Genomic DNA, 23,115 nt, shown 5'->3' with positions numbered 1-23,115 from the left:
TTCAACCCAGGCCAGCACTCCCTGCCTCAGTTTCCCCCTCTCCTGACCCCCAAGGCAGGGATGGAGAGCAGAGGCAGCTGCAGTACCTGAGGGCCGGGCCTCGATGACGTATCTGGTGATGGGCCCTTGGCCGGGGTCCCCACTGGACCAGTGGATGGTGATGGCCGAGCCATAGCGGGAGATGAAGGGTTCTCCGGGGGGGCCGGGGGCACCTGGGGACCAGGGCAGAGCTGGAGGCAGGGGGCACAATCTGGCACAGGGCCGTGCCAGCCCCCAGCCCATCTCCTCCCTCGCCCAGCAAGTCCCCTGCGTGTCCCCCGTACCTTCCCCAGGCCCCGTGGTGATGTTGGCCTCAACATCCGGCCCGTAGGCGAAGGTTTTGGCCCGGATTCGGAAGCGGTACGTGACGCCCTCAGCCAGGTCCTTGACCTTCATCCACAGCGGGCTGTTCCCCTTCACGTCCACTGTCACGATCTTGCTGACGCCTGCGGGGACAGAGGCTGAGCCGGCTCCCCCCGAGCCGTCCCCTCTCCCCCTGGCCATGCCCTCACCATCCACGGGCGTGCAGGGCTCGTACACCAGCCTGTAGCCCTCGAGGACACCGTTGGGCAGCGGTGGTGGCTCCCAGGACACATTCACAGATGTGGTGGTCAGCTCGCTGAAGCGGATGGAGCCGGGGGCACTGGGGGCTGCGAGGGGACAGGGTGGCAGGGCCAGCTCAGCGCTCCAGGGGACACCCCCAGCACGAGCCGGCCCCTGTCCCTGCCTCCACCCTAACGCTGGTCATCAACTCACACCCCCGTGCCCCATCCCTGCTGCAGCAAAGGTTCCGTGGGGGAATGATGAGTCTCCTTCTCCTTGTCTCTCCTCCCAAGACCTTCATCCCCCTCAAACCTCAGCTTAAACCTTCATCCCTGCGTGCCCCCACCCCACAAACCCTCCGGGGTGAGCTCAGGGATGTTCTGCTCGGGATCGCAGGATGAGAGGGAATCCCTGGAGTCGGACCCATGGAGACACCTCCCCACGGAGACCGGGGGCAGGGGGGTGCAGGGGGAGCCGTGCCACGGGCCCCACCTGCCTGCTGTGTCCGTGCCTTCACGGGTGGGCTGCGGGGCCCATCCCCCGCGGCGTTGAAGGCGGCCACGCTGACCCAGTAGGAGGTGTAGCCCGTCAGGTTCTTCAGCTTCACCCCAGTCTCGGGCAGGAAAAGGGTCTTGACCCGCGCGCTCTCGTTCTGGCGCTGCTCCTCCCAGAAGTGGATCTGCGGGAGGGGGCGTGGGGAGCTGGGTGAGGCACGGATCCAACCCAGCTCGCCTTCCCTGAGCCCTCGCTGTGCCCAAACACCCCACACTGCCCTTCCCGGGCTCCTGAGCCCCTGTCCCAGCCTGGCTGGGGCTCCGAGTGTGCCGGACGGAACGGAACAGCCTCTCCTCCAGGAGGGCCGCAGGCTGTGCTGGGCATCAGCCACGGCTCAGGTCACCCCGGTGTGCTGAGATCACCTTCGAGCCGTGCCTCATTGCCGAGGGATGGGGACACGCACGACGAATCACAATGGATGGGGAACAGGAGGTGTCTGGAGCATGGGGCTGGGTACCCCGGCTGCATCCTAATGCATCCCAACAACATCCCGAGGCATCCCGGCTGTATCCCGACACATCCCCGCCGCATTCCAGGGCCGACGGCGCCATCTGCTGCCCCGCCGCCGCTCGGCACCGGGATGGGACACCCGGGATCTCCTCGGGATCACCAGCATCTTCCCAGAATCCCTCTCCCAAAGGCATGCCCAGCACCCTCAGTGCCACCGCCCCGCAATTCAGCACCTCCCCAGAGCCCCCCGTGTCCCGGAGCCCCGGCCGGGTGCCGCTCCCGGTGACAGGAGGTACCTTGTAGCCCTGGATGTCCCCGTTCTGGCTCTGGACGGGGGGCGGTTCCCAGGTGACATCCAGCTGGGTGGCCGTGGCCGCCTGCACAGCCACGTTCTGGGGCGCTCCGGTGGGCACTGCGCAGAGGGAGGGGACCGGGTCACCGCACCGATCCGGGGGATGTGGGGTTCCAGGACAGCCGAGCCCCCTTCCTGCAGCCCCCAACAGGGGCACCCCCGCCAGGACTCACCTGCTTCCCCCACGAACACCTCCTGGGGGGGGCTGGGGGGCCCCTCGCCCACAGCGTTGTAGACGCTCATCCGGATCTCGTAGCGCCGGTGCTTGCTCAGGTCTGGGGGGCAAAGGGTGAGTGGGACCCTCCCCGTGATGGGGCAGCCCCGCTACCCCCGGGAGACTTGGCAGAGCCCCCCTTGTTGGGAAGATGGGGGTATCCCCAAGGAGCAGCTGGAGGGGACGGGCAGAGGGGCTCCAGCTCACCCCACAGTGCAGGGACACGCAGGTGGGGCAGTGGGGGACACACAGAGGGACACAGGGGGACACAGGGGGTGGTGACTTACTGTCCAGCTCGTACTGGGTGAGGGACACCTCGCTGAGGTTGTGCACGGCGTAGACGGCTGGTCAGGAGAGCAGGCAGGGGTCAGCGCGGGCAGGGGTGGGCTCTCCGCCTCTGAGCCCCCCACCCCAACACAGCCCTCACCCCAAGGCGGGCCAGGGCTCCCCTGCAAGGGCCCTGTCACCCCCAGGTCACCCCAGCCCCCGTCCCCAGGGTCAGGGGGAGCCATGGGCACTCACGGGTGAGCTCGGCCCAGCTGGCGCCGGGGTGGCCGATGCCGCGCAGGGAGAAGCCCCGCAGGCTGTCATACACCAGCTCCCGGTACCGCAGCCGGAATCCCAGCAGGATCCCGTTGATCTTGTCCTCAGCCGGGGGCTGCAAGGGGAGGGAGGGAAGGCAGTCAGGGGTTGCTCTGATCCAGGGTTCCCTGGCACCCCGAGGTGCCACCCAGTACGCCTCGGTGCCACCTGCCAGGGCAGGGCGGAGGGGACGGTACCTGCCAGCGGATGAGCACCGACGTGGTGGTGTGCGGGGTGATGGAGAGGATGGTGGGAGCCTCCTCGGGGGCTGTGGGGGAGAAGAGGGCGGTGAGGCTCCGGAGATGCCCAGGGCGTGGGGGTGCCCTGGGCACAGGAGGAATTGCCTGGGCACGGGGGTAGGCCCTGTCCATGCCCCAGGAGGTGCTGACCCGCCTGCAGGGTGGTGAGCGACTCCGACTCCTCGCTGTACTCGCTGTCCCCGATGTCGTTCGTGGCCTTCACACGGAACTTGTAGGAGGTGAAGGGTTTCAGCCTGCAGGGAGCGGAGCGGGATGGGGACGGAGCAGCCAGCGGGTGACCCCCCGAGCCACCCTCCCTCTCTCCCTCCGGCCCATCGCTTCCCAGCCTTGTACCAGCACTTCTCCCGAGATGGGGAAACTGAGGCACAGGGAAACCACCCAAAGCATCATCACCCACCGTGTCCCCCGCCCCTCACCTGTCCACGACGAAGGCGGTGGCGTTGTGGCTCACGGGGGCGGAGTGCAGAGCCCAGTCGCCGTCGGGCAGCTCGCGGCTCTGCACGGTGTAGTAGCGCACGGGGGAGAGGCCGTCGCTGCCCGGCTCCCAGGACAGCAGCACGCTCCGGGCCCGCACCTCCTCCTGCTGCGCCAGCGGCTTCCCGGGGGGCTGCGGCCGGGCTAGGGGAGGCGAGGGGCTGGGAGCACTGCGGGGGCACCGCCAGCCCCCCGCCGCCGGCCGGACCCCCCGTGGTTACCTCTCTTCTCGGTGGTGACCACCAGGGCTTCGGCCGCCTCGCCCCAGCCCTTGCGGGTCTGCGCGGTGACGCGGAACAGGTAGGTGGCCTCGGGCTGGAGGCCGGTGGCCGTGAACTGCCGGGCGCTGGCCTCCAGCACCTCCACGGCGGCCGCGGTCACCGCCGAGGTGTTCAGGCGGTGGCTGACCTGGTAGGCTGCGGGGAGGGAGCGGAGTGGCGGGGATGGGGAGGGGACACCAGTCCCCGTGTCACCCCCTCCAGCCCAGCCTGCGCACCGGGGACCTCACACCCAGCCCGGGATCGGCATCGAGCAGCGAACTTCAACCCTGAGGGCTCCGAGATGCTCAGGGGATCCCAAGGAGCTGGTCTCTGCCTCCCCACGCCAATCCCTGCTCCCACAGGACCTCTGCATCCCTCTGCAGAGCATCCCAGTGCGGCACGCCCGGGATATCCCCCACCTACCCAGGATGACGCCGTTGGGTGCTGCCGGCGGCTGCCAGATGAGCCGCACCAAGGTGGTCCTCACTTCAGGAAAGAGGAGCCCCACGGGGGGCCCGGGCACTGCAGGGGGAGAGATTGGGGTCAGGGGGAGTGGGGAAAAGTGCCAGATCCCATCCCCTGGGAATGGGAGCCCTGCGTGTCCTTGGCAGGGGGAGAGGGATCGCCCCAGAGAACAGGGATAGGATGGGAATAGGCACCCAGGGGACCCCCAGCCCACCCAGGTGCTGTCACCCACCATCATCCAGCGTCCTCTCGAGGACAGGAGGCCGGCTGGGGACACCATCACCGATCCTGGTGAAGGCCAGCACCCGGATCTCGTACAGGGTGTACTTGGCCAGCCCGGTGAGCTGGGCACTGCGGGAGGCATTGCCCTCCGCCAGCCAGAACTGGGCACGCGCCTCCGAGCCCTTCTCCTTGTACAGCACCTGCAACACAGCCCGTGTGACACGGCCGGGCCAGGCTGGCACTGACGGGCACCAGCTCCTGGGGGCGGCGCAGCTGGGGACCCTGCAGCCTGCGGGGTGGCTCCCCCAGGGAAAGTTCTGCTTCCTACGGGCAGGGGCTCACCTTGTAGCCCAGGATGAGCCCGTTGCAGTCGGCCTCAGGAATGTCACTCCATCGGACCATCAGGCTGCTGGAGGAGGTGGCCACTGCCGAAATATTGCTGGGGCCGGAGGAGGGGACTGGAGAGGGGTGACAGAGAGGGTCAGTGGCCAGACTGGCCGAGGTGGGTGCCCAGCGCCCAGATGGGCAGCAATACCTGACTCCCGGGTGCGTCCCAGCACTGAGGGGCTCCAGGGCCCTGAGCCGATGGCGTTGAAGGCCTGGACCTGCACCCGGTACTCCGTCCACTCCTCCAGGTCCTCGATGGTGAATTCCCGCTCCACGCGGTCACGGATCACGTGGAGCGCCGGCTGCCCCCGCCCGTCCGCCCTCGCATACCGGATCCTGTACCCCACCGAGTCGGGGTTCCCGTTGTACTCCTGCTCCAGGAGGGGCTGGCAGGGACAGGCGCTGTCACTCGGGGTGTCCCACAGCCCCCCAGCTCCATCCCTCTTCAGCCCATGCAGGCACAGCCCCCCTGTCCCCCCTCACCATCCAGCGCAGCCACAGGCTGGTCTCGCTGGCCGTCCTCAGGGTGACATTTGCAGGAGCCATGTCCGGGGGTGCTTGGAGGGTCTGGATCCTCCGGGAGGGCAGGCTGGGGGGGCTGGTGCCCACGATGTTCACCTGCCGCATGCGGAAGCTGAGAGAGGAGAGGGGGTCACGGTGTGGGGCGAGAGGGCTCCAGTCCCCTGGGGAGGACAATGATGGGGGTCACGGTGAGGACAGGATGGGGATGACACCGAGGCACCGTCCTGGCACTCGCCTGTAGTAGGTGTAGGGCTTCAGGTTGGGCACCTCCATGGAGCGGGTGTTGGGCTCGTTGGCCAGCTGATGCACGAGCCCCCACTCCTCGGCCTCGCCATTCTGGCCCATCTGTGGGATGGCAGTGGGGTGAGCTGCACCCCCAGCACCCCCTGACCCCCTGTCCGGAGCCACCCCGTACCTGTGCCTCCACCTGCCAGCGGGAGATGGAGGTTTTGCCATCGTAACCCGGGCGAAACTGGATGGTGACGGAGCGGGGGCCGATGTTGGAGATGCCCAGGTTGGTGGGGGCACCAGGCAGCTCTGTGGGGACAGGGCAGGGCGGGTGGCACCGGCCGCTTGTCCCCAGCACCGCCCACAGCCCCCCAGCACCCCAACACCATCGTGCTCACCTGGGGGGACCCCTGAGGAGATGGTGGAGGATGAGACCTGTCCCTGTCCCTTGGAGGTCATGGCGGCCACCTCGATGGTGTAGGTGGTGAGGGCGGTGAGGCCGGTGACGCGGTACTCCAGGGTGACGTTGGGCAGGTAATGGGTCACCCGCGTGTTGGTGCGGTTGTACTCCTCCCACGAGATCCGGTACCCTGGAATGCACCCCTGTGTCACCTCCCCCAGTCACCCACCCCGGGGGGCTGAGAGGGGACAGGGGTGGGACAGGACAGGTGGGAGATGCTGCGGGGTGGGAAGAGGACAGGAGAAGGGGGGGGGGGGGGTTGCTGTGGGGGAGGAAAAGGACACGTGAGTGATGCTGTGACGTGGGAATGGGACAAAGGGGGGATGGTGCAGGGTGGGAATGGGACACGGAACGGGGGAGATGCTGTGGTGTGGGCAAGGGAGCAATGATGGAGCCGATACCTGCTGGTGGTCCCTTACCTGTCAGGATCCCGTTCTTCTCCAGCGGCTCCTGCCAGCTGACCTTCAGGGACGTATCCAGGATATCACTGAAGCTGAGGTGTCCCACGGGGCCAGGCACTGCCCAAAGACACCCAGACTCAGCACCCAAGTGCAGGAGCCCTCGGCACCCACGGAACCCCCGCGAGGAGCGAGCGGGGAGGGGGCTCCCCTTGGACGGGGCTCCCCGGGGCTCGGCAGCGGCGCGGAGCCGGGGGGTGGGCAGGGTCCATCCCGCGGGAGTCGGAGCCTCCCCGTACCGTCCTCGTGGGTGCGCACCAGCTGGGGGGGGCTGCGCGGGCCGTCCCCGGGCGTGGTGAAGCACAGCACCGAGGTGAAGTACTCGGCGAACTTGCGCAGCCCCGCCACGTAGCCCACGTGGACGCTGTCCTGGAAGTTGGGCCGCACCGTCACCACCGTGGCCTCGTCCTCGTGCTCCGGCTCCCAGGCGATGAGCTGCGGGAGAAAGGAGCCGGGATGGGGATTCCCAGGGCCGCGGCCTCGCCGCGTCCACGCCACAAAAAACCATCTCCGGCCTCCTCTTATTGGTTCGGTGTTGATTAACGATCAATTAACGGTGCGGGGAGCACTCGGTGCCTGTGCCAGCGCTGTTTACGGAGCTGTGATTAACTCCGTCGATAACGGCGTGGGATTCCCCCTCGCCCGCATCCAGGAGGGGTGGCTGGGCATTTAATTGGTATTGTGCAAGATCGCCTCTAGCAACTTAATTAAGCACTAATTAGGCCCTAAAAGTACTAATCAAAAATACTAAGTGGCATTTAATAAGAATGTTAAATATCCAACTCACGCTGGTTATCTCATCCAGTGGCAATTAAATTCCCGAACTTCTTCGGAGTGGATTAAGACACAAGTTTAATGTTTTAACTCAATTTCATTAATGTAAATTTGAATTAATTGCAATTTGGAATTAATTACAGAGCATGGGAGACTCCGAGCCCCATGCAAGTGTTAAATAACAGTAAATATTATTTTAACAGTCAGCGGAGATCCCCTTAAAATCTGGGATTTTGGCGAGGAGGAGCCAAGACAGTTTGTGAAGGTTGACCAAGTTCTCCCCTCAAGCTGTCCCGTTTTTGGGAATTGCCCTCACCTTGTAGCCCTGGTTGATGCCGTTGATGAACTGGGGGCTGGGGGGGTTCCAGGTGAAGCGGATGGTGGTGGAGTTGGTGGCCTCAGCCTGCACATTCCCTGGAGGCACCGTGGGCACTGCCGGGATGAAGGGACAGCTCACAGGGACAGCTCCACGAGGTCCCCTCCATCAGCTGGGTGCCAGCCCTCGGGACCCCCTGGGTCATCCCTGCCCAGCACATCCCAGTCTCCCTGGGACCTCCTCACCCATCCTCCTGCCTCCCATCTCAGCGCCCCAATGGCACCGCCTGTTGCAATTGGGGTGCCCACCAAGTCTCTGCCCACCCCTGATTGTCCCTGCCCATCCCTGCCTACCTCCCTGCAGGGTCCACTCTGTCACCTTCATGCTGTAGACCCCCAGGCCGGCGCTGTTGTAGGCAGCCACCTCGATCTCATAGTTGGTCCAGATGATGAGGTCCTCCAGGAGCAGGTTGTTGACCTCGGCGTTGGTGATGTTCTTGAACTGGTACCCCACGGGCAGCCCAGCCAGGCAGTACCTGGGGACCAGGAGCCGTCAGAGCTGCAGTGTCCCCACCTGCACCAGGTTTGGGACCCTTGGGCACCCCCGCTGGCACCCACCGGATGATGTAGCCCTTGAGGACCCCGTTCTGGTGGCTCTCGGGGGGCGGCTGCCACTGGATCATGATGGACTGGTTGGTGCGGCCGCTGGCGATGACGTTCTGGGGGGGTGCAGAGGGCGGCTCCTCGGGCAGGGACACCCTGTGGGGACAGGGCAGGGTGAGCATCCAGGGCCACCAGCCCCCCCGGGACCCCCGGCCGGGACTCACCTCTCCGTGTCCTTGCTGAACTGTCCCCTGCCCACGTCGTTCACGGCGCACAGGCGGAACTGGTAGGAGCGAGCGGGGACCAAGCCCCGCACTGTCACCGATGTCACCTCGGGGTCCACACTGGCCAGCAGCACGGTCCAGGGCGCATCTGGAGGAAGAGTGGACAGCAGGGTGGGGACGTGACCTGCAGGACACTGGGGTTCCCGGCTGACGAGTCCCAGGGTCCCCAAGCTCCCTGCAGCATCCCCTGTGCTGGGGTGACGCTGGGGACTTCTCCCAGTGCCAGCGCTGCCAGGGGGGTGGGAGCAGCCCCTTACTGTTCTCGGAGACCTCCACGACGTAGCGGAGCAGGGGGCTGTTGCCATCGAAGGGCTTGGCCCAGGTGAGGTTGATGGCCCGTTTCTCCTGCGGGCTCAGGGCGGCCACGGGGCTCTCGGGGGCGTGGGGGAGCTGCCTGGACAGGGGGGTTAGGGAGGGAGGGAGGGGGCACAGCCCCAGGCGGGGGGTGCCGGCGGGGTGAGGGGGGGGTCTCACCGGACACGGAGGTGGGCGCTGCGCGAGTCGTTGCCCCCGGCCGAGATCACCTTGCAGGTGTAGGTGCCGATGTCACCCGACCAGGTCTGGGAGATGTGCAGGGTGCCCGCCTCGTCCAGGCGCACCCGGGGGCCGCTCTCGGGGCCCAGCGGGGCCCCGTCCTTCTCCCAGACGTACCTGTGCCAGGGGAACCCGGGTGTGCTGGTGCCCCGCAGCCCCCCAACGAGGAGAGGGGAGCAGGGGCTCCCGGCGGCAGGGCACCAGGTGGCACTGCAGGACCACCAGCACAGGGCTGAGGAGGAGAACCCCCATCTCCCTCCCCAGGCACAGGACAGCGGTGACGGCAGCCAGCTCAGCAACCCGGGGGCGCCTAGACCCCCCAACTCTGCCAGCCCTGTCCCACTCACCTGACGTCCACGCTGGGGTCATGGGTGACCCCGCAGCTCATGACAGCCTTAGTGCCCTTGATGACGCTCTGGTCCTGTGGCGGGTCCGTGATACGTGTCCTTGCTGCGGGGGGACACAATGAGCCACCGGCACTGTGGGGGTGGCACCGGCAGGGACAGCCCCCGTTTGCACCCACGAAACCCAGCACCCATCCCTGGCGAGCTCCATCCCGCGCCACCCAGGGTGGTGCCCGGAGCCAAGCACGGTCCCTCCCTCCTGGCTGCGGGTGACACAGGCGCACCGTGAATCCCTTACCCCAGACCACCAGGTCTGCGGAGGCCTCGTCCACGCCGCGGGAGTTGGTGGCCAGGCAGGTGTAGGTGCCGGCGTCGGGCAGGTGCGCGGGGCTCACCAGGAGACTGCCCGACTCCAGCAGGGTGAAGCGCGGCAGCTGCACGGAGCCGCTGGCCAGGACCCGTTCCCCTGGGGACACGGTGGAGCCCCGTCAGTGCCACGGCCACCGGTGGGGTGGTCACTGAGCTCCACGCCATGGCTCGGAGGACAGGATTGTTCCCAGCCCTTCACCTTTCTGCCAGGTGATGGCCGGGCGCGGAGCCCCCGAGGTCTCGCAGTTGAGGATGACGGACATGCCATCGATCACCGTGCTGTCCTGGGGACCCCGCGTGATGTTGGGGGCGATGCCTGTGGGGCACAGAGATGCACAGCCCGCCCTGAATTCCCTCCCTGTGCCCAGCCTGGACCTGACCCAGAAGAGTTTCCTGGGGTCCCCGAGCCTCCTGTGGGACTCATCCCGCCCACCACCCAGACAGGGCACCCCCAGGGCAGAGGGGGGCTGGCACCTACTGGTCACGGCCAGGTATGTGGTGGTCTGCACCTCGCCGGCCGCGTTGCGGGCAAAGCACTGGAACATTCCGGTGTCATCGGGGACGAGCCCGCTGATCTGCAGGCTGCCGTCCTCCAGCAGCTGGAAGCGGGACAGCTTCTCCAGGTGGAGCAGGGCAGCGTCCTTGTACCAGGCCATCTCGGGAGGGGGGACACCTGCACGGGGACAGCCACGTCAGGCACGGGCTCACAGCAGTGCACGGAGGGTGCCGGGGAGCAGCTCACCTTTGGCTTGGCAGGGGATGGCCACCACCTTCTCCATCTCGGCCGTGATGTGTCTCTCCGGCTCCCTGACGAACTGCGGGGGCTCTGCCAAGGGAACCCGGCCGTGGTCCTTGGACTGACCAAGGAACACCCCCAGTGCCCTGCCTGTCACTTCCCATCCCAGCCCCGGGGCTGAGCCCAGCCCAGCTCATGGCACACGTGGTGGGCAGGAGCTCACCCAGCACGGACAGGGAGAGGTGTCCGTGGGCAGGAGCTCACCCAGCACGGACAGGGAGAGGTGTCCGTGGGCAGGAGCTCACCCAGCACGGACAGGGAGAGGTGTCCGTGGGCAGGAGCTCACCCAGCACGGACAGGGAGAGGTGTCCGTGGGCAGGAGCTCACCCAGCACGGACAGGGAGAGATGCCCGTGGGCAGGAGCTCACCCAGCACGGACAGGGAGAGGTGTCCGTGGGCAGGAGCTCACCCAGCACGGACAGGGAGAGGTGTCCGTGGGCAGGAGCTCACCCAGCACGGACAGGAAGGCGCCGGCAGTCACGGCGGGGACGCTGCTGCTGCGCAGCACAGCCTCGCACTCGTAGAAGCCGCTGTCGCTCAGTGTGGGGTGCAGGATGGTCAGCCGGCGGCTGTAGTCACTGATCCCGCTGGACACGGGCGCCCCGTCCTTCTTCCAGATGATGTGCAGCTTGATCAGCGGCCTGGGGGGCCAGGGGTGTCTCAAGAGCCAGCTCCAGCTTCCCTGGAGGATCCCACCTCCCTCCATCCCGCAGGACTCAGGTGGGAAGGGACCTCCCTCCATCCCGCAGGATCCAGGAATGTGGTGGGAAGGGATCTGAGGGCACCCACCCCCGAGGCTGGGCGATGCCAACAGGGGGATCCCCCATCCCCATCCCCATCCCAATCCCCACCCCACGGCTCACCTGGCGTTGGCCACGCACTCCATGGTCACCTCCGAGGTGCCAGCCACCACGCTGGTGTTCCTGGGTGGGACGATGATGGTGGGTGCGATGGGATCAGCTGGGCCACCCACGTCTGGGGAGAAGGAGGCCAGAGGGACAGCCATGAGCAACCCCTGCCCCCCCTGGGGCGTCCCCAGAGAGGGCACCCACACCCCCGTCTGCTCGGCTTGGAGGAGACAAAGGTGACAGGGACCTGATGCCATCCTGGTGGCATCACGGTGCCTTCCCAGGTGTCCCTAAGCCATGTCCTCCCGTGGGAGCCCTGGCACCCCTGGGCAGGCCACCAGGCTGGTGGCAGCAGGGAGGAGGGAACAGGGAGTCCATAAAGCAAAATGATGGCAACAATAAAAAACCCTCATGTAAGCGCTGTAAAAACGCGATCAGCTCGAAAGCTGCTGATAGAGCTGAATCCATAAACAGGGGCTCCGGGATGTTTATGGTGCTCCAGGACGCCAAGGGATGGGAAAACAGATTAATGGGGATGGGAGACAGGCAGAGCCCGCCACAGACAGGGATAACCTATCCTAACCCTGCGGAGCAGCAGAAGGGGAGATGGGGGAGAGTGTGACAGGACTGATGCCACTTCAGGGCATGTCCCATGGGATGGGCTGTCACCACCCAAATGGGCTGGGGGACCCTTGGAAGTCCTGGAGGGCCCAGAGGAACTGGAGGGATGAGGTTGCAGGGCTGGCCCCCAGGCAGGGGCAGCTCCAGAGCACCGGGAGCTGACAGGGGGACATGGGCAGGGGTGGGGGAGGGTGTCCATGGGGTGACACTGCAGCCCCCATTCCGCAGCCCATCCCCGGGGCGCGGCCGGATGCAGCTGGAGCAGGAGGTCTGCCTGTGACACTCCAGCGCCGGCAGCACATCCCCGAGCGCCTGAATAAATTCTGAGGCAGCTGAACTGTTAAGTCAGCAGAAGCCAGAGCCTCCGAAGAGATTTACTGCAAATTAAATTGGGGGGGCGAGGCTGGGGATGGGGGGAGGGGGGCAGTGCCCCCACACTCACTGGCCACGGTCAGGGTGATGGGCTGGCTCGTCTTGTTGTCCCCGTTCTTGTCATTGACCGCCTGCACGTAGTAACGCCCCGCGTCCGGGGCCACCGTGGACAGGATGACCAGGGTGTTCTCCAGCGTGATGGCTCTGGGGCAGGAGAGGGGGGTGGGAGTGAAGCCAAAGGGGACATCGAGCTGGGACCCTCATTCCCCACCCAGCACCCCCCCTGCCCCAAGCACAGACCCCGGGATGGGGGGACCAAGCCCCGCACCCCTCTCTCCAAGCAGAGCCCATGGGACCGTGCAGATTCCTAGGATTTCTTTTTTTTTTTTTTTTTCATTTTTTATTTAATGGAACAATCTAATCTGCTGGAAACATAAAATGCTGTGGGGAATATATTTTTTTACCATTAAATATGAGATAAAGGAGTTTTATCTCCTCAATCCCGCTCTGCAAATCGAAAGGAGACCAGTTCAATTCCTGCATAATGGGGGTTACAAATTCAATTCCTGCAGGCTGAGGCTGCCGGGGCTCCGGCAGCACCGGGATCTGCCACAGCTCCGTGGGGACACCTGGCACACACGTGCGTGCCGTGTTTGGTTCTCTCCCACCCTCTCCCCCGCCTTCCTCCCCCTTGTTTTCATTTTTTGTTAAGAAATCCCTTCCTCTGGTGGCAAACAGAGCCGTTAGTCACCGAGTGTGTCCCCGGGTTTTAGCACAACGCGCTCGAGACGTTGGTTAAACATCCTCAGTGCAGGGACAACGGGAGATGCAGCCCCGGGCATGCTGGGGGGGTTCCAGGGGGATCCCAGGGGCATCCTGGGGCTGCTCACATGCGGCTGCTGGGGGAGATCTTCCGTCCATCGCGGAACCAGGTGACCTGCGGCTGCGGGAAGCTGGAGATGCGGGGCGCGCGGATGACGGCGGCCTCTCCGTGGGACACGCTCTGCTGCGTCTCGCTGTCCTCGAAGCTCCCCATGTCTGCAGAGCAGAGGAGAGAACCGTCACAGGGGCTGGGGAGAGGCTGGGAGTGCACCCAGGGAGCCAGCCCCGGCTCTGGATGGGCTCTGTGGGATGGGCTCTCCAGGGGATGATGCAGAGGGGCTGCTCCTGGTACCCTCCTCGGCTTGGCTGGCTCAGGGATGTGGGGTGGCTCAGATCCCACCAGCTGCTCCTGGTGATCCATCCCTCCAGCTCCTGGAGCCCCATCACCCGTGTCCTGGGTCAGGGATCCCTGTCCGAATGTCCCCCACCATGGACAGGCTGCAGCCACTGTAGGAAGGGCTCAGTCCCGGGGCTCCCCGGCCCCTCTCCGTGTCCCATCCCATGTCCCAGTGCTGGGAGCATCCCAGCAGGAGACCCTGACTCCAGGGACAAGGTGGGGCACAGTTGCCTCCATCCCAGCCTGCATTCCCAGGCTGGAAGCACACAGCAGTTGTGGGAGACTGAGGGAAGCGGGGGGCACGGAGGAGGGGGGTGGGACAGGGGATTTTATTGAGTTCCTTAATTGCTGTAATTAAAAACATGTAAAGAATCCTTTTTTAACGACTTTGCCATTATCATTAGTTGTTAGCACAGCTGTCTTATTAATTTCTCATTATCCTCCTGATTTGTCACTGCTCCTCAGGAGGTGTTTAAGGGCGTGGGATTGGGGGTATCCCGGAGGCAAGGGGTGACAGGGAGCGGCAGGTCCCTTAGGGGGACAGAACCACCATCCCAAGCCTCAGCACTCCCATCTCCTCCTTAAATCTCTGGACATTCCCGCCAGCGCCACCCCAGGGATGCTTCAGACGTCCCTCCCGGCATCGCCGCAGGGATGCTCCGATGTCCCTGCCAGAATCACCCCAGGGATGCTCCAAGCTCACACGTGCTGGCCACAAGTGGCTCCAACACCAGAGCAGCCCCCCAGTGCCGGGAGCTGGGTGTCCCCACGCGCTCGCCACAGAGCAGGACGGTCACTTACAGGCCACCTGCACCTCAGTCTGGCGCTGCAGCAGGGCTCCCATGCGGTTGCGGACGATGCAGCGGTAGAAGCCGGCGTGGGTGCGGTCCAGCGAGGTGATCATGTACCTGTGGGAGGGGTATCAGCAGTGAGGGGACATTCGTGTCACTGTCACAGCCCCCCGGAGAGGCTGCAGGTCCTGCCCACCCCCCCGATTTCCTGCACCTATGCCAGGAGCTCCTTTTCCCCGAGGAAGGAGGCGCATGCACTACATGGATGTGCATGGCCACGCAGGCATGGATGTGTGCTCAGGCTGGGGGAACACCCCCGTGTCCCTCACTGTCACACAGGGACTCGTGGCCACCCACACTGGAGGCGCTTTCACTGCGCACGAGCTGGTGACCGTCGCCCTCCCAGCCCAGAGGCTGGACGTGACCCATCGCCATGAGCTGGGACCTGGGACTCGCCATCCCAGCCGTGACACCGCGGCCTGCTGGTGTCACTCAGCCCGGACCCGAGAGCAGCCAAGTCCGGCACTGCTCCGATGAATCCCGGCTGAACCCCCTTATCACCCCCACGCCTGCTCTTATCAGTCGCCAGCACCAGCAGCCGGTGAGGAGATAAAGGAAATCACCACATCTCCACTCGCCCATCCCCCGAGCATCGCCCCGATCCCCAAGCCGGACCCTGCTGCCACCAGACCTCGCCGGGCAGTCCCCACCCCTGGAGCTCCTGTTTCATCCCCCTCACAACACGGGGGAGGCTCCGGGGGCCGGGCAGGCGCTGCAGCGTCGCCGTCCCCGACGGGGAGCGCTGCGAGATAAAACAGAGAGGGAATAAACAAAGCAAGCTGAGCCCTCCTTGCCCAAAATCTAATCTTGCGTTAAAACCCGCCGCGGGCTCTTTCGGCAGAGCTTTGTTTGCTCTTCTGAGAACTGAGGGTAAATTAAACTTTCATAAGACCTGAGGAGCGCGTTCCCCGTGCCGGGAGCGCAGCGGGGCCCCGCGCCCACCTCCCCGTGCGGGAGAAGGTGACAGGGGACACGGGGCTCGCCCCTGGCCCGGCGACACCGCGGAGATGGGGCGGGCACGGCGGGACTGGCACCAAACCCGCTGTGACACCCACCCGGCCGCCCACCCACGCGGCGTGCCGGGGTCACCCGTCCCCGCGGGAGGAGGGAGGGTGCCCTTTGGGAACGAGTCCTTGAGTGTCACGGCTGATATTTAAAAATGCTCCCCAGAGGCTTTAAATAAGATATTTCAATTCCACGGAGCTGTCAGGAACGGCTGCAGACGCCAGGAATAATGGCCCCGCTCTCCTTGTGGTGTCCTGGTTAATAAATCACACCGTGGCTCCCGAACACACGCACACCGATGGACGGATGGGTGGACGGACACGCAGCAGCAGAGGGACACGTGTGTCCCCAGACAGATCCGTGTCCTCGCTGCCATGTCCCTTCCAGACCCTCATTCCAGGACAGGGACGATGCAAAGCCACCAGCACAGCCCAAGAGACCCAAACCAGCCCCACCCCTGGGGTCACAGGGAGCACCTTTAATGCACAGCGCTGGCAGCACCTTGTCCCCCACAGGCAGGACAGCTCCATGGGCACCGGGAGCCTTGTCCCCAGCCCAGGACACTCCGGCAGATCCAATTAAGGGGACCTGGTCCCCACACACGGGAGCTGGTGGAGTTATTAAAGCAGCAGCACTTCCACACACACCTCAGCAGCTGAAAATAGCCCGGAGAAAGGAAATCAATTCCCGGCGCAGCCCAGCCCGCAGTCATCAACCAAACCAGCACAGACTTTGCTCTCTCCCGCTCGCCTTCCACCGAGGCTTTTATCCAAGACCACTCGGATTCGATTTCCTTCCCCCATCACGCCTGGCTGGAAGGGGACGGGAATCGATTTCACCCCCAATGTCACCCTCCTGTCACCCCCTCACAGGGGACGTGCTGCAGGCAGGAGGGGTGAATGTCACCCCACAGAGGCCCTGCAGTTTGTGCCACAGCCACAGCTCCACGGCCAGAGCTCCCAGATCCATTGTTCCATGCAAGGAAGCCGCTCCTCCAGCTGGGACCGATCCCGGTGCCCCGGCCGGGTGGCTCTGTCCATCCGCCCCCTCTCCAGCCGGGACGGAGCTGCAGCCTGGCCCAGCTCCCAGCGCAGCCCTCGCTGCTGACTCTGCTGTTCCAGGGGTTTGTTTGGCTTCTCTGTGAAGACGGAGGTTGACAGGGCATCGTCCGTGGGGAAAAGCCCTTCCAGAGCGAGCACTGACCCACGCTGCTCCGTCAGGAAGCGGCTGTGTCCCGCTCGGCCCCGGGGTCAGGAGGGGGATCCGGAGGCAGGAGCCCCGTGCCGGGAGACCGGCGGGTTTGCAGCAGCAGCTTTGGCACCAGATCAGTCTGACAGATGGATGGCTGCATGCCAGGAATGACAACCTATCCATCCATCCATCCATCCATCCATCCATCCCTGATGCCGCCAGCGAGGCAGGGCAGGGCACAGCAGCATGCCCAGCTCCTCACCGTGCGATCCTGGCACGGCACCGCCGTGTTCCGCAGGATTGCTCCCATCGCTCTGGCACAGCCATGCCCCAGCTCTGGCTGCTGCTGTGGCTCTGTTATTGTAGGGTTGCTGAGGAGCGTGGGGCTGACGCTGCCGAATTATTCTTAGATTGAGGGGGTGGAGAAGGGCCGGGAAAAGCATCAGCCAAAGGATTTGATCCATCAAATTGAAAGCCAGAAGAGCACAGAAATCTGTGAGGTTGTTCCAGTGCCACCCAGTAACAGCAACAGCTGGATCGGATTTGGGATGGAAGCACACTGGCACAGTCCGCTTTGATTAATATCCTGTATAACGACTAATTAATTCTGGAGGGGACGTGTGTTTGAATAGTTACTGTGGGATAATGAAATGTCAAGTGAGCATTAAAACACACTTAGCAGAGCTCTAACGACTCGAAGCATCCGAGCGCGTGTCCTGGCCGCCGCGCCGGGCCAGCGCTCGATGTGGCTGGGAGCACCCCCCCGGTGCTCCATCAGCCCCGCTTAACTGGGCTATTGGATCTCAATTAGCTCCCGATTGCAACAGGCTCCGTTTGGCTCCACGTGGCCGCCGCCTCTCCGCCTGCCCGGAGTGTTTTCCCTCCCTCGGCCGTGGGAATTGGGCGGGCGCCGGCAGCCCCGTAAATCGCTGCCTCAATTGGCCCTGCCAGAACAATGAGCCATTTAATAATTAATGCCCGTGTATTAACCAGCCTCCTTCCTGCAGAGCAGGGACGGAGCGAGCCTCGATCCCTGTTGTGGCATCCGGAGGGCTCTGGTGCATTGCTAACCACGAGCTTGGCCACCTCCCAGCTCTGGTGGCATCTCTCACCTGACAGTTCCCTGTCCTCTCTGCCGTGGCTCCTGAGCCCCTGTGAGATCCCAGCAGGGAGTTTCCCTCCACTGCCATCCCACCAGGTGCCTCCTGCCAGCCCCGACACTGCTGCGGTTCACTGGCACCACTGCCCTGTGCCCACGGCTCCTCACGCCAACATTCAAGTGTCCCCCCAATTCCAAACAAGGCACAGAGACAAGCAGGAGCCTTCCCAGCACAAGCATTCCCAGGAAAACCCGCCCCATGCTGCCCGAGCTCCTCACCGGCACTCCTGGGGCTTTGCCACTTGCATGGTGATGCCAAAGATGACACAGGCCAGGCTGGAGCCACCAGAAGCAGAAACGCCCTGCTGGGCTCCCACCCAGCCTGGATACAACCCCTCCAATGTTCTTCAGCTCCCATTAATTAACTCACTGCATGGTAATTAGCTCCCCGAGGCAGAGGGCTGGGCTTTGCACCTGAGCTGGCAAAGAGCTGGGCCCCCCAGAGCAGGGATGAGCTCCCGGTGAGCAGCAGCACAGATTGAGATTCCAGCAGGAATCCGGGGATGATCCATCCTGTTTGCCCCAGGTCTGGGAATTTTAGGGGCTCCTGGCTCCGTATTTTACATAATGTGGGGATAAACTCTGGGCATCAAACATTTGGGATCCTCACCAGGCCACAGAGTCTCATTGGGGTCCTGCATGTGCAGCCAGTTTTGTCCCTGCACCCCCAGGGGACACCCCAAAACAGCCCAGCAAGGAGTGGGGGTTGAAAGAGCCCCAGATCTGCCCCAAATCTTGGTGAGCCCACACAGAAAGGCTCCTGGAAGGAGATGGAGATGGATCAGAGGCACCCTGTGCTGGAAAACCCACCCCAGGGTTGGCAGGGAGTGGCACTGGGAGGCTCAGCTGTGCCAGCCCTGCTTGGCTAGCAGGAGCTGGGGCACAGCCAGCCGGAGTCAGAGATGGAATTACACTTTTCCAAGCTCCAGCAAAGGGGATCTGGGCTCTTGAGAGGAGGCGGGGAATCCTTCAGTAGCTGCTGGACTCCTGCACCAGCTGTGGAGGCCATGAGGAGAGGCACAAGGGCTGATTTAGGAGCTGGAAGATGCATCCCTATGGATGGGAGTCTGTCCAGAGGTAATCTATGTGTAAGGTAATTTTCGAAGGCAGCAGGACTCGATGCAGCCCTTAATAGGACAATCTCATGTGATAAATTACCAGACCCAACTAATCTGCATGTTAAATTTCTTGTATGAGGAATAAATATCCTCAATTCACCAGAGAAGAGCTTCCCTTCCGAGGATTTCATTAAAGACATCAAGCTGCCTGATTTGCATGTTATGATTCCTCGTACGAGCCGCTCCGGAGAGTTCGCGGAGAGCCCGGCACTGGAGAGACCCTGGAGAGGGGAAATAGAGCTGGCCCTGGACAGCAGGGCCAGGGCACCCGAGCGTGTGGGCACGACTGTCACCTCGGTGGGCATCGGAGGGCTGTCACTGTGGGGTCCCCGGAGCGGGAGACAGCAGGGATCCCATGGGAAAATGTCCTCCTGCGCCCCATGCCAGCGGCAGGCAATGGAGAGAGCAAGGAGAGGGGAAGGCAGGTGGTCCCTGATCCCATTCCATCCCCAGGGGTGCTCCTGGGGTCACAGGTCCGTGGGCACACCCAGAGCCACAGGCTGATCCCTGATCCCGCCACGGTCCCCAGGGATGCTCCCAAGGGAGGATGTCCCCCCCCCACACACACACAGAGCCAGGCTGCTGCTCAATCCCTCGAGGGTCCCTCATCCTGCTCGATCCCCTGGGATGCTCCTGAGGGAAGACAGCTCTGCGTGCGTGTGGAACGAAGCTGCGATGCTCCCATCCCCAGGGATGCTCCGGGGGGATGGGTCCATGCTCAGGCACAGAGCCAGGCTGGTGCCCAATCTCCCACAGTCCCCAGGGATGGCTCCCGGCGGGGGGAAGACTCCACGAACACACAGCCCCAGGCTGGTCCCCAGTCCTTCTGGAGTCCCTCATCACACCTAATCCCCCGGGATGCTCCTCAGGGAGGTTGGCTCCGCAAGCTCACAGAGCCAAGCGATCCCGCCGTGCTCCCCAGGGATGCTCCCGGGGGATCAGCTCCACGCAGAGGAGGAGCTGCCCGAGCCCGTCGCCCACCGGGCGAACGCCCAGAGCCGCTCCGGTGGCGGCGGAACCGCTGCGGGAAGGAAAGGGCGGTCGCCATGGAAACGCTGCCGAACTGGGAGAGCGGCTCCTTCCCCGGAAACATGGCGTGAGCTCCTCCGACCACCGGCGAGCACGAAGTGGGGCGGCTCGAGGGGGGCGAGGGGACTGCGACCCCCTGCCCGCAGCCCCCCAAAACGGGAAAAATGCACAAAGGCCACTGCAGCCCAGCAGTGCCAGAGGGATGCCCGGCTCAGGAGGGGATCTGGGGAGCAGCGGTGAGGATGATGAGGATGAAATGCTTGGAGACACAGTGCCCTGGCTGGGAACCACGAGCTGAAGCCGCCAAGTCCAGCCAGGCCCTGGGCACAGCCCCCCGCAGCACATCCACCCCTCCAAGGCCGCCCTCATGGGCACAGCCGGGCTCTGGGGAATGTCCTCCTGTCCCTGGAGTGGGGGACACACGGCAGCACCGAGCTGGGAGGGACTGGTGCACCCCAAACCCCTCACCCAGGGCACCGACGCCCCCAGAGCCGTTCCCGATCCCGCTCGGCCAAGAGCATCCCTGAGCCTCCCCGGCCATCGGCACCGGCCCTCCCCTCTCCAAGGATTACTCTGTTTCTAAACTCGTTAACTTTTAATTACAACCTTCCCACTGCCTGAGCGGGCTGGCTCCACGCCACCGACAGCTCTATTAAAATTCAATTTCTGCCCATCATAACTAATTTTGGTCCTTCGCCTTCTCACCAGCAGCCTCCAGTGCCAGGCAAGACAGCCAAACCCTCATCTCCACACTCTAAATCCCCACAGAGCCCCGGGCAGAGCCAAGGGATGCTGGCAGGTTCCGTGGGAGCCCGGCAGGGATTTGCACGGGGCCTTCTCGGCTCCATTGGCTGCGCTGGGTTTGTTTGGGTTTTCCCCACGTGTTTGTTTGTTTGGTTTCTCGCTTCCTTCTTCATCCTTTCTGGATGGATGCTGGAACTGGGGGCTGAGAGATCCACGGGAGGGGAGTGACCTTGGAGCAGGGATGCAGGGATGCAGGGATGCGGAGCTGCCGGGCATCCCGGAGCACAGACACCAGTGCTTGGCCCCTTTGCTACTGAAGGGTAAACTGAGGCACGGGCCAAACCCAGGAGAAATTCAGGACAAAAAGTCAGAATCCCCATTCTGGGTTTGTAGGTGACGCCCAGGCACCCCAACCCACTCCCAGGACAGAGCAGAGCCTGGGGTCAGGGTCCTGACTCGTTCCTCCTGCCTGGGAAAGAGCCGCATTCCTGACACGAGGGAGCTCTGGGAATTGTGGGGCTCAACAAGTCTCTGAACTTCCACACCATGGCAAGGAACAAGGGCGTCCCACAGGGCCCCCAGCCCCTTCGGAGGGCCTTGCAGAGCTGCAGCCACCACGCCTGAGTGGGGGACAGTCCCCAGGGTCCCCAAGGACGGCCCGGGCTGCAGGATCCCAGCACGGCACACGACGTCACCCAGCCACTCTCTCCGCGTTCCCGGCATCCCGGAGCAGCTCCGCGTTGCTACAGCAACACGGCGCCTTTAGATTCGATGCCTGGAAAGGGGGAACGGCTTGTCTCGACCTGAATTATTGATTGAAACAGAGAGGATGACACACACACTCACAGGAGACGGCAAGAGGTGCCCGCCTTGATTTACAGGCCATCTCCAAGGGGCTGGAGTCGCTCTGTGCCAGGATCAGTTGGCACATGGGGCTGGATCTGGGCACTCTCTCATGCCTCCCCGCCTTGCCCCTTCCCGGTCTGGCTGTTCCCAGGCAGCCACGGGCAGGCTGTGATCCGCAGCCCAGTGTTAAGGTGTTAATCCGCTTGTGCAAACACCTTCTCCCCGGTGTTGACCTGCTTAAACTCCCCGTTTGCTCTGCAAACAGAGCCAGCAGCTCCTGGGCTGCCAAGCGCTGCCTCTGTGTCGCCTTCCAGGATGGCAGCCCTGGCACTGGCACCTGCCAGGGACCAGTGTGCCAGGCAGGATTTGTCCTGGATGCTCAGGAAGACTCAGAATCCCAGAATCACTGAGGCTGGAAGAGACCTCCAAGGTCATTGCACCCAAGCTGTGCCCAATCCCCGCCTCGTCCCCAGCCCAAGCACCGAGTGCCACGTCCGGGTCTTCCTTGGACACCTCCAGGCATGGGGACTCCAAACCTCCCTGGGCAGCCCACCGTGACACTGACCATCCTTTCCAGACTCACCGGTATTCCAGGGAGAACTTGGTGAGCTCCCGGCTGTTGTGCAGCCACTTGAACTCGAGGGGCCAGCTGCCCTCGGCCATGCAGGTCAGCACCAGCCGGTTCCCCTCCAGGTGCACCTGGCTCCGCACCGGCTCCGTCTTGAAGTACGGGGAGACATCGTCTGTGGAGAGAGGAGGGAGAGGGATCAGGGACCCACATCCCTGCCAGCCCCATGGACACTCAGCACTGCTGTCCCTGGCCTCGGCAGAATATGGAACAAAATGATCTTTAAGGTCCCTTCCAACCCAAACCATTCCATGATTCCATTGGCACCACCATCACCCCGCAGCCACCTCCCCACGCTCTGCTCCAGCCAGGCCTCCCAGCCCCCTTCCCTGTCCCTTGTCCCTCCCTGAGCCATTCCAGCAGCCCATCCGCAAGGGCTCAGCCCGCTGCAGGTTTATCTAAGCTGCTTCTTTGCTTTATTCCCGGCTCCCTTTGTAGCATCTCCGAGCTTTTAACTCAGGGGGTGAAGGGGCGGAGGGGCTGCAAGCGGAGCGAGGCAGAGCCACTTACTCCTCTCCTGTTTTATTTGCTAAGTAAAACTATAAATCGAACCACACAGCTCCATTTTCTGCTTAACAAATGGAAGCCCTTTTACTTCAAAGGCACATTCATATTCCCCAGCAGCTTTCAAGTGCACGTTCAATCACAGCTCTGGGTTTTTTCTTTGGGGTAGGGCTTTGCTTTCTTGTCTGCTCAAGCTGAATTCCTGCCGTGGATCCCCACGCTGTGAGCAGCACCGAGGCAGTGCCCACCACCCTGGGGGTGTGACAGGAGTTTGTGGGAGCTCAGAGGCACCCCCAGAGCTGCACTGAGGGTCCCCTTCCTCGGCCCTAGCTCCTGCACACCCACATGGGAATGCCCAGTGGATTTACACCACCCTGCCTGGCGAAGGGGAGGGCACGGCGGTGCTGGATGCCAGGGGAGTCGTTAGGAAGGGAAGGAGCAGCTTGTGGCTTGTTAATTTAATCTTCCTCTCTGACCTTCAGCAGTGCCG

General features: G+C 63.7%; 1 protein-coding gene across 2 annotated transcripts in view; it reads right to left on the bottom strand.

The window, feature by feature from the left end:
• The window catches only part of SDK2 (sidekick cell adhesion molecule 2), a 44,582-nt gene that overhangs the window by 3,519 nt on the left and 17,948 nt on the right, over positions 1–23,115 (bottom strand). Inside the window, exons 2-40 of one of the 2 annotated variants that reach the window (XM_032129019.1) lie at positions 22,077–22,236; positions 14,352–14,458; positions 13,222–13,369; positions 12,402–12,535; positions 11,354–11,465; positions 10,941–11,131; positions 10,437–10,520; positions 10,173–10,367; positions 9,894–10,010; positions 9,624–9,791; positions 9,329–9,431; positions 8,922–9,098; positions 8,705–8,841; positions 8,388–8,535; positions 8,179–8,319; positions 7,915–8,096; positions 7,562–7,677; positions 6,711–6,906; positions 6,433–6,531; positions 5,952–6,143; positions 5,741–5,862; positions 5,561–5,670; positions 5,287–5,437; positions 4,952–5,189; positions 4,759–4,874; positions 4,427–4,616; positions 4,153–4,251; positions 3,691–3,885; positions 3,412–3,613; positions 3,125–3,228; positions 2,933–3,003; positions 2,676–2,811; positions 2,441–2,497; positions 2,113–2,214; positions 1,884–1,999; positions 1,075–1,261; positions 552–689; positions 324–485; positions 87–212 (exon numbers count right to left, since the gene is read on the bottom strand). In XM_032129019.1, the coding sequence (XP_031984910.1) occupies positions 87–212; positions 324–485; positions 552–689; positions 1,075–1,261; positions 1,884–1,999; positions 2,113–2,214; positions 2,441–2,497; positions 2,676–2,811; positions 2,933–3,003; positions 3,125–3,228; positions 3,412–3,613; positions 3,691–3,885; positions 4,153–4,251; positions 4,427–4,616; positions 4,759–4,874; positions 4,952–5,189; positions 5,287–5,437; positions 5,561–5,670; positions 5,741–5,862; positions 5,952–6,143; positions 6,433–6,531; positions 6,711–6,906; positions 7,562–7,677; positions 7,915–8,096; positions 8,179–8,319; positions 8,388–8,535; positions 8,705–8,841; positions 8,922–9,098; positions 9,329–9,431; positions 9,624–9,791; positions 9,894–10,010; positions 10,173–10,367; positions 10,437–10,520; positions 10,941–11,131; positions 11,354–11,465; positions 12,402–12,535; positions 13,222–13,369; positions 14,352–14,458; positions 22,077–22,236 (5,529 nt within the window). Of the gene's footprint in view, positions 1–86; positions 213–323; positions 486–551; positions 690–1,074; positions 1,262–1,883; positions 2,000–2,112; positions 2,215–2,440; positions 2,498–2,675; positions 2,812–2,932; positions 3,004–3,124; positions 3,229–3,411; positions 3,614–3,690; positions 3,886–4,152; positions 4,252–4,426; positions 4,617–4,758; positions 4,875–4,951; positions 5,190–5,286; positions 5,438–5,560; positions 5,671–5,740; positions 5,863–5,951; positions 6,144–6,432; positions 6,532–6,710; positions 6,907–7,561; positions 7,678–7,914; positions 8,097–8,178; positions 8,320–8,387; positions 8,536–8,704; positions 8,842–8,921; positions 9,099–9,328; positions 9,432–9,623; positions 9,792–9,893; positions 10,011–10,172; positions 10,368–10,436; positions 10,521–10,899; positions 10,919–10,940; positions 11,132–11,353; positions 11,466–12,401; positions 12,536–13,221; positions 13,370–14,351; positions 14,459–22,076; positions 22,237–23,115 lie in introns of those variants that run through there. The other variant, XM_032129022.1, reaches the window with a different exon arrangement.

Source organism: Corvus moneduloides, chromosome 19, assembly GCF_009650955.1.
Source record: "Corvus moneduloides isolate bCorMon1 chromosome 19, bCorMon1.pri, whole genome shotgun sequence".
Classification (NCBI taxonomy): Eukaryota; Metazoa; Chordata; class Aves; order Passeriformes; family Corvidae; genus Corvus; species Corvus moneduloides.
The sequence above is the reverse complement of the archived record's forward strand: the minus strand, read 5'-3'. Positions and strand labels throughout refer to the sequence as shown.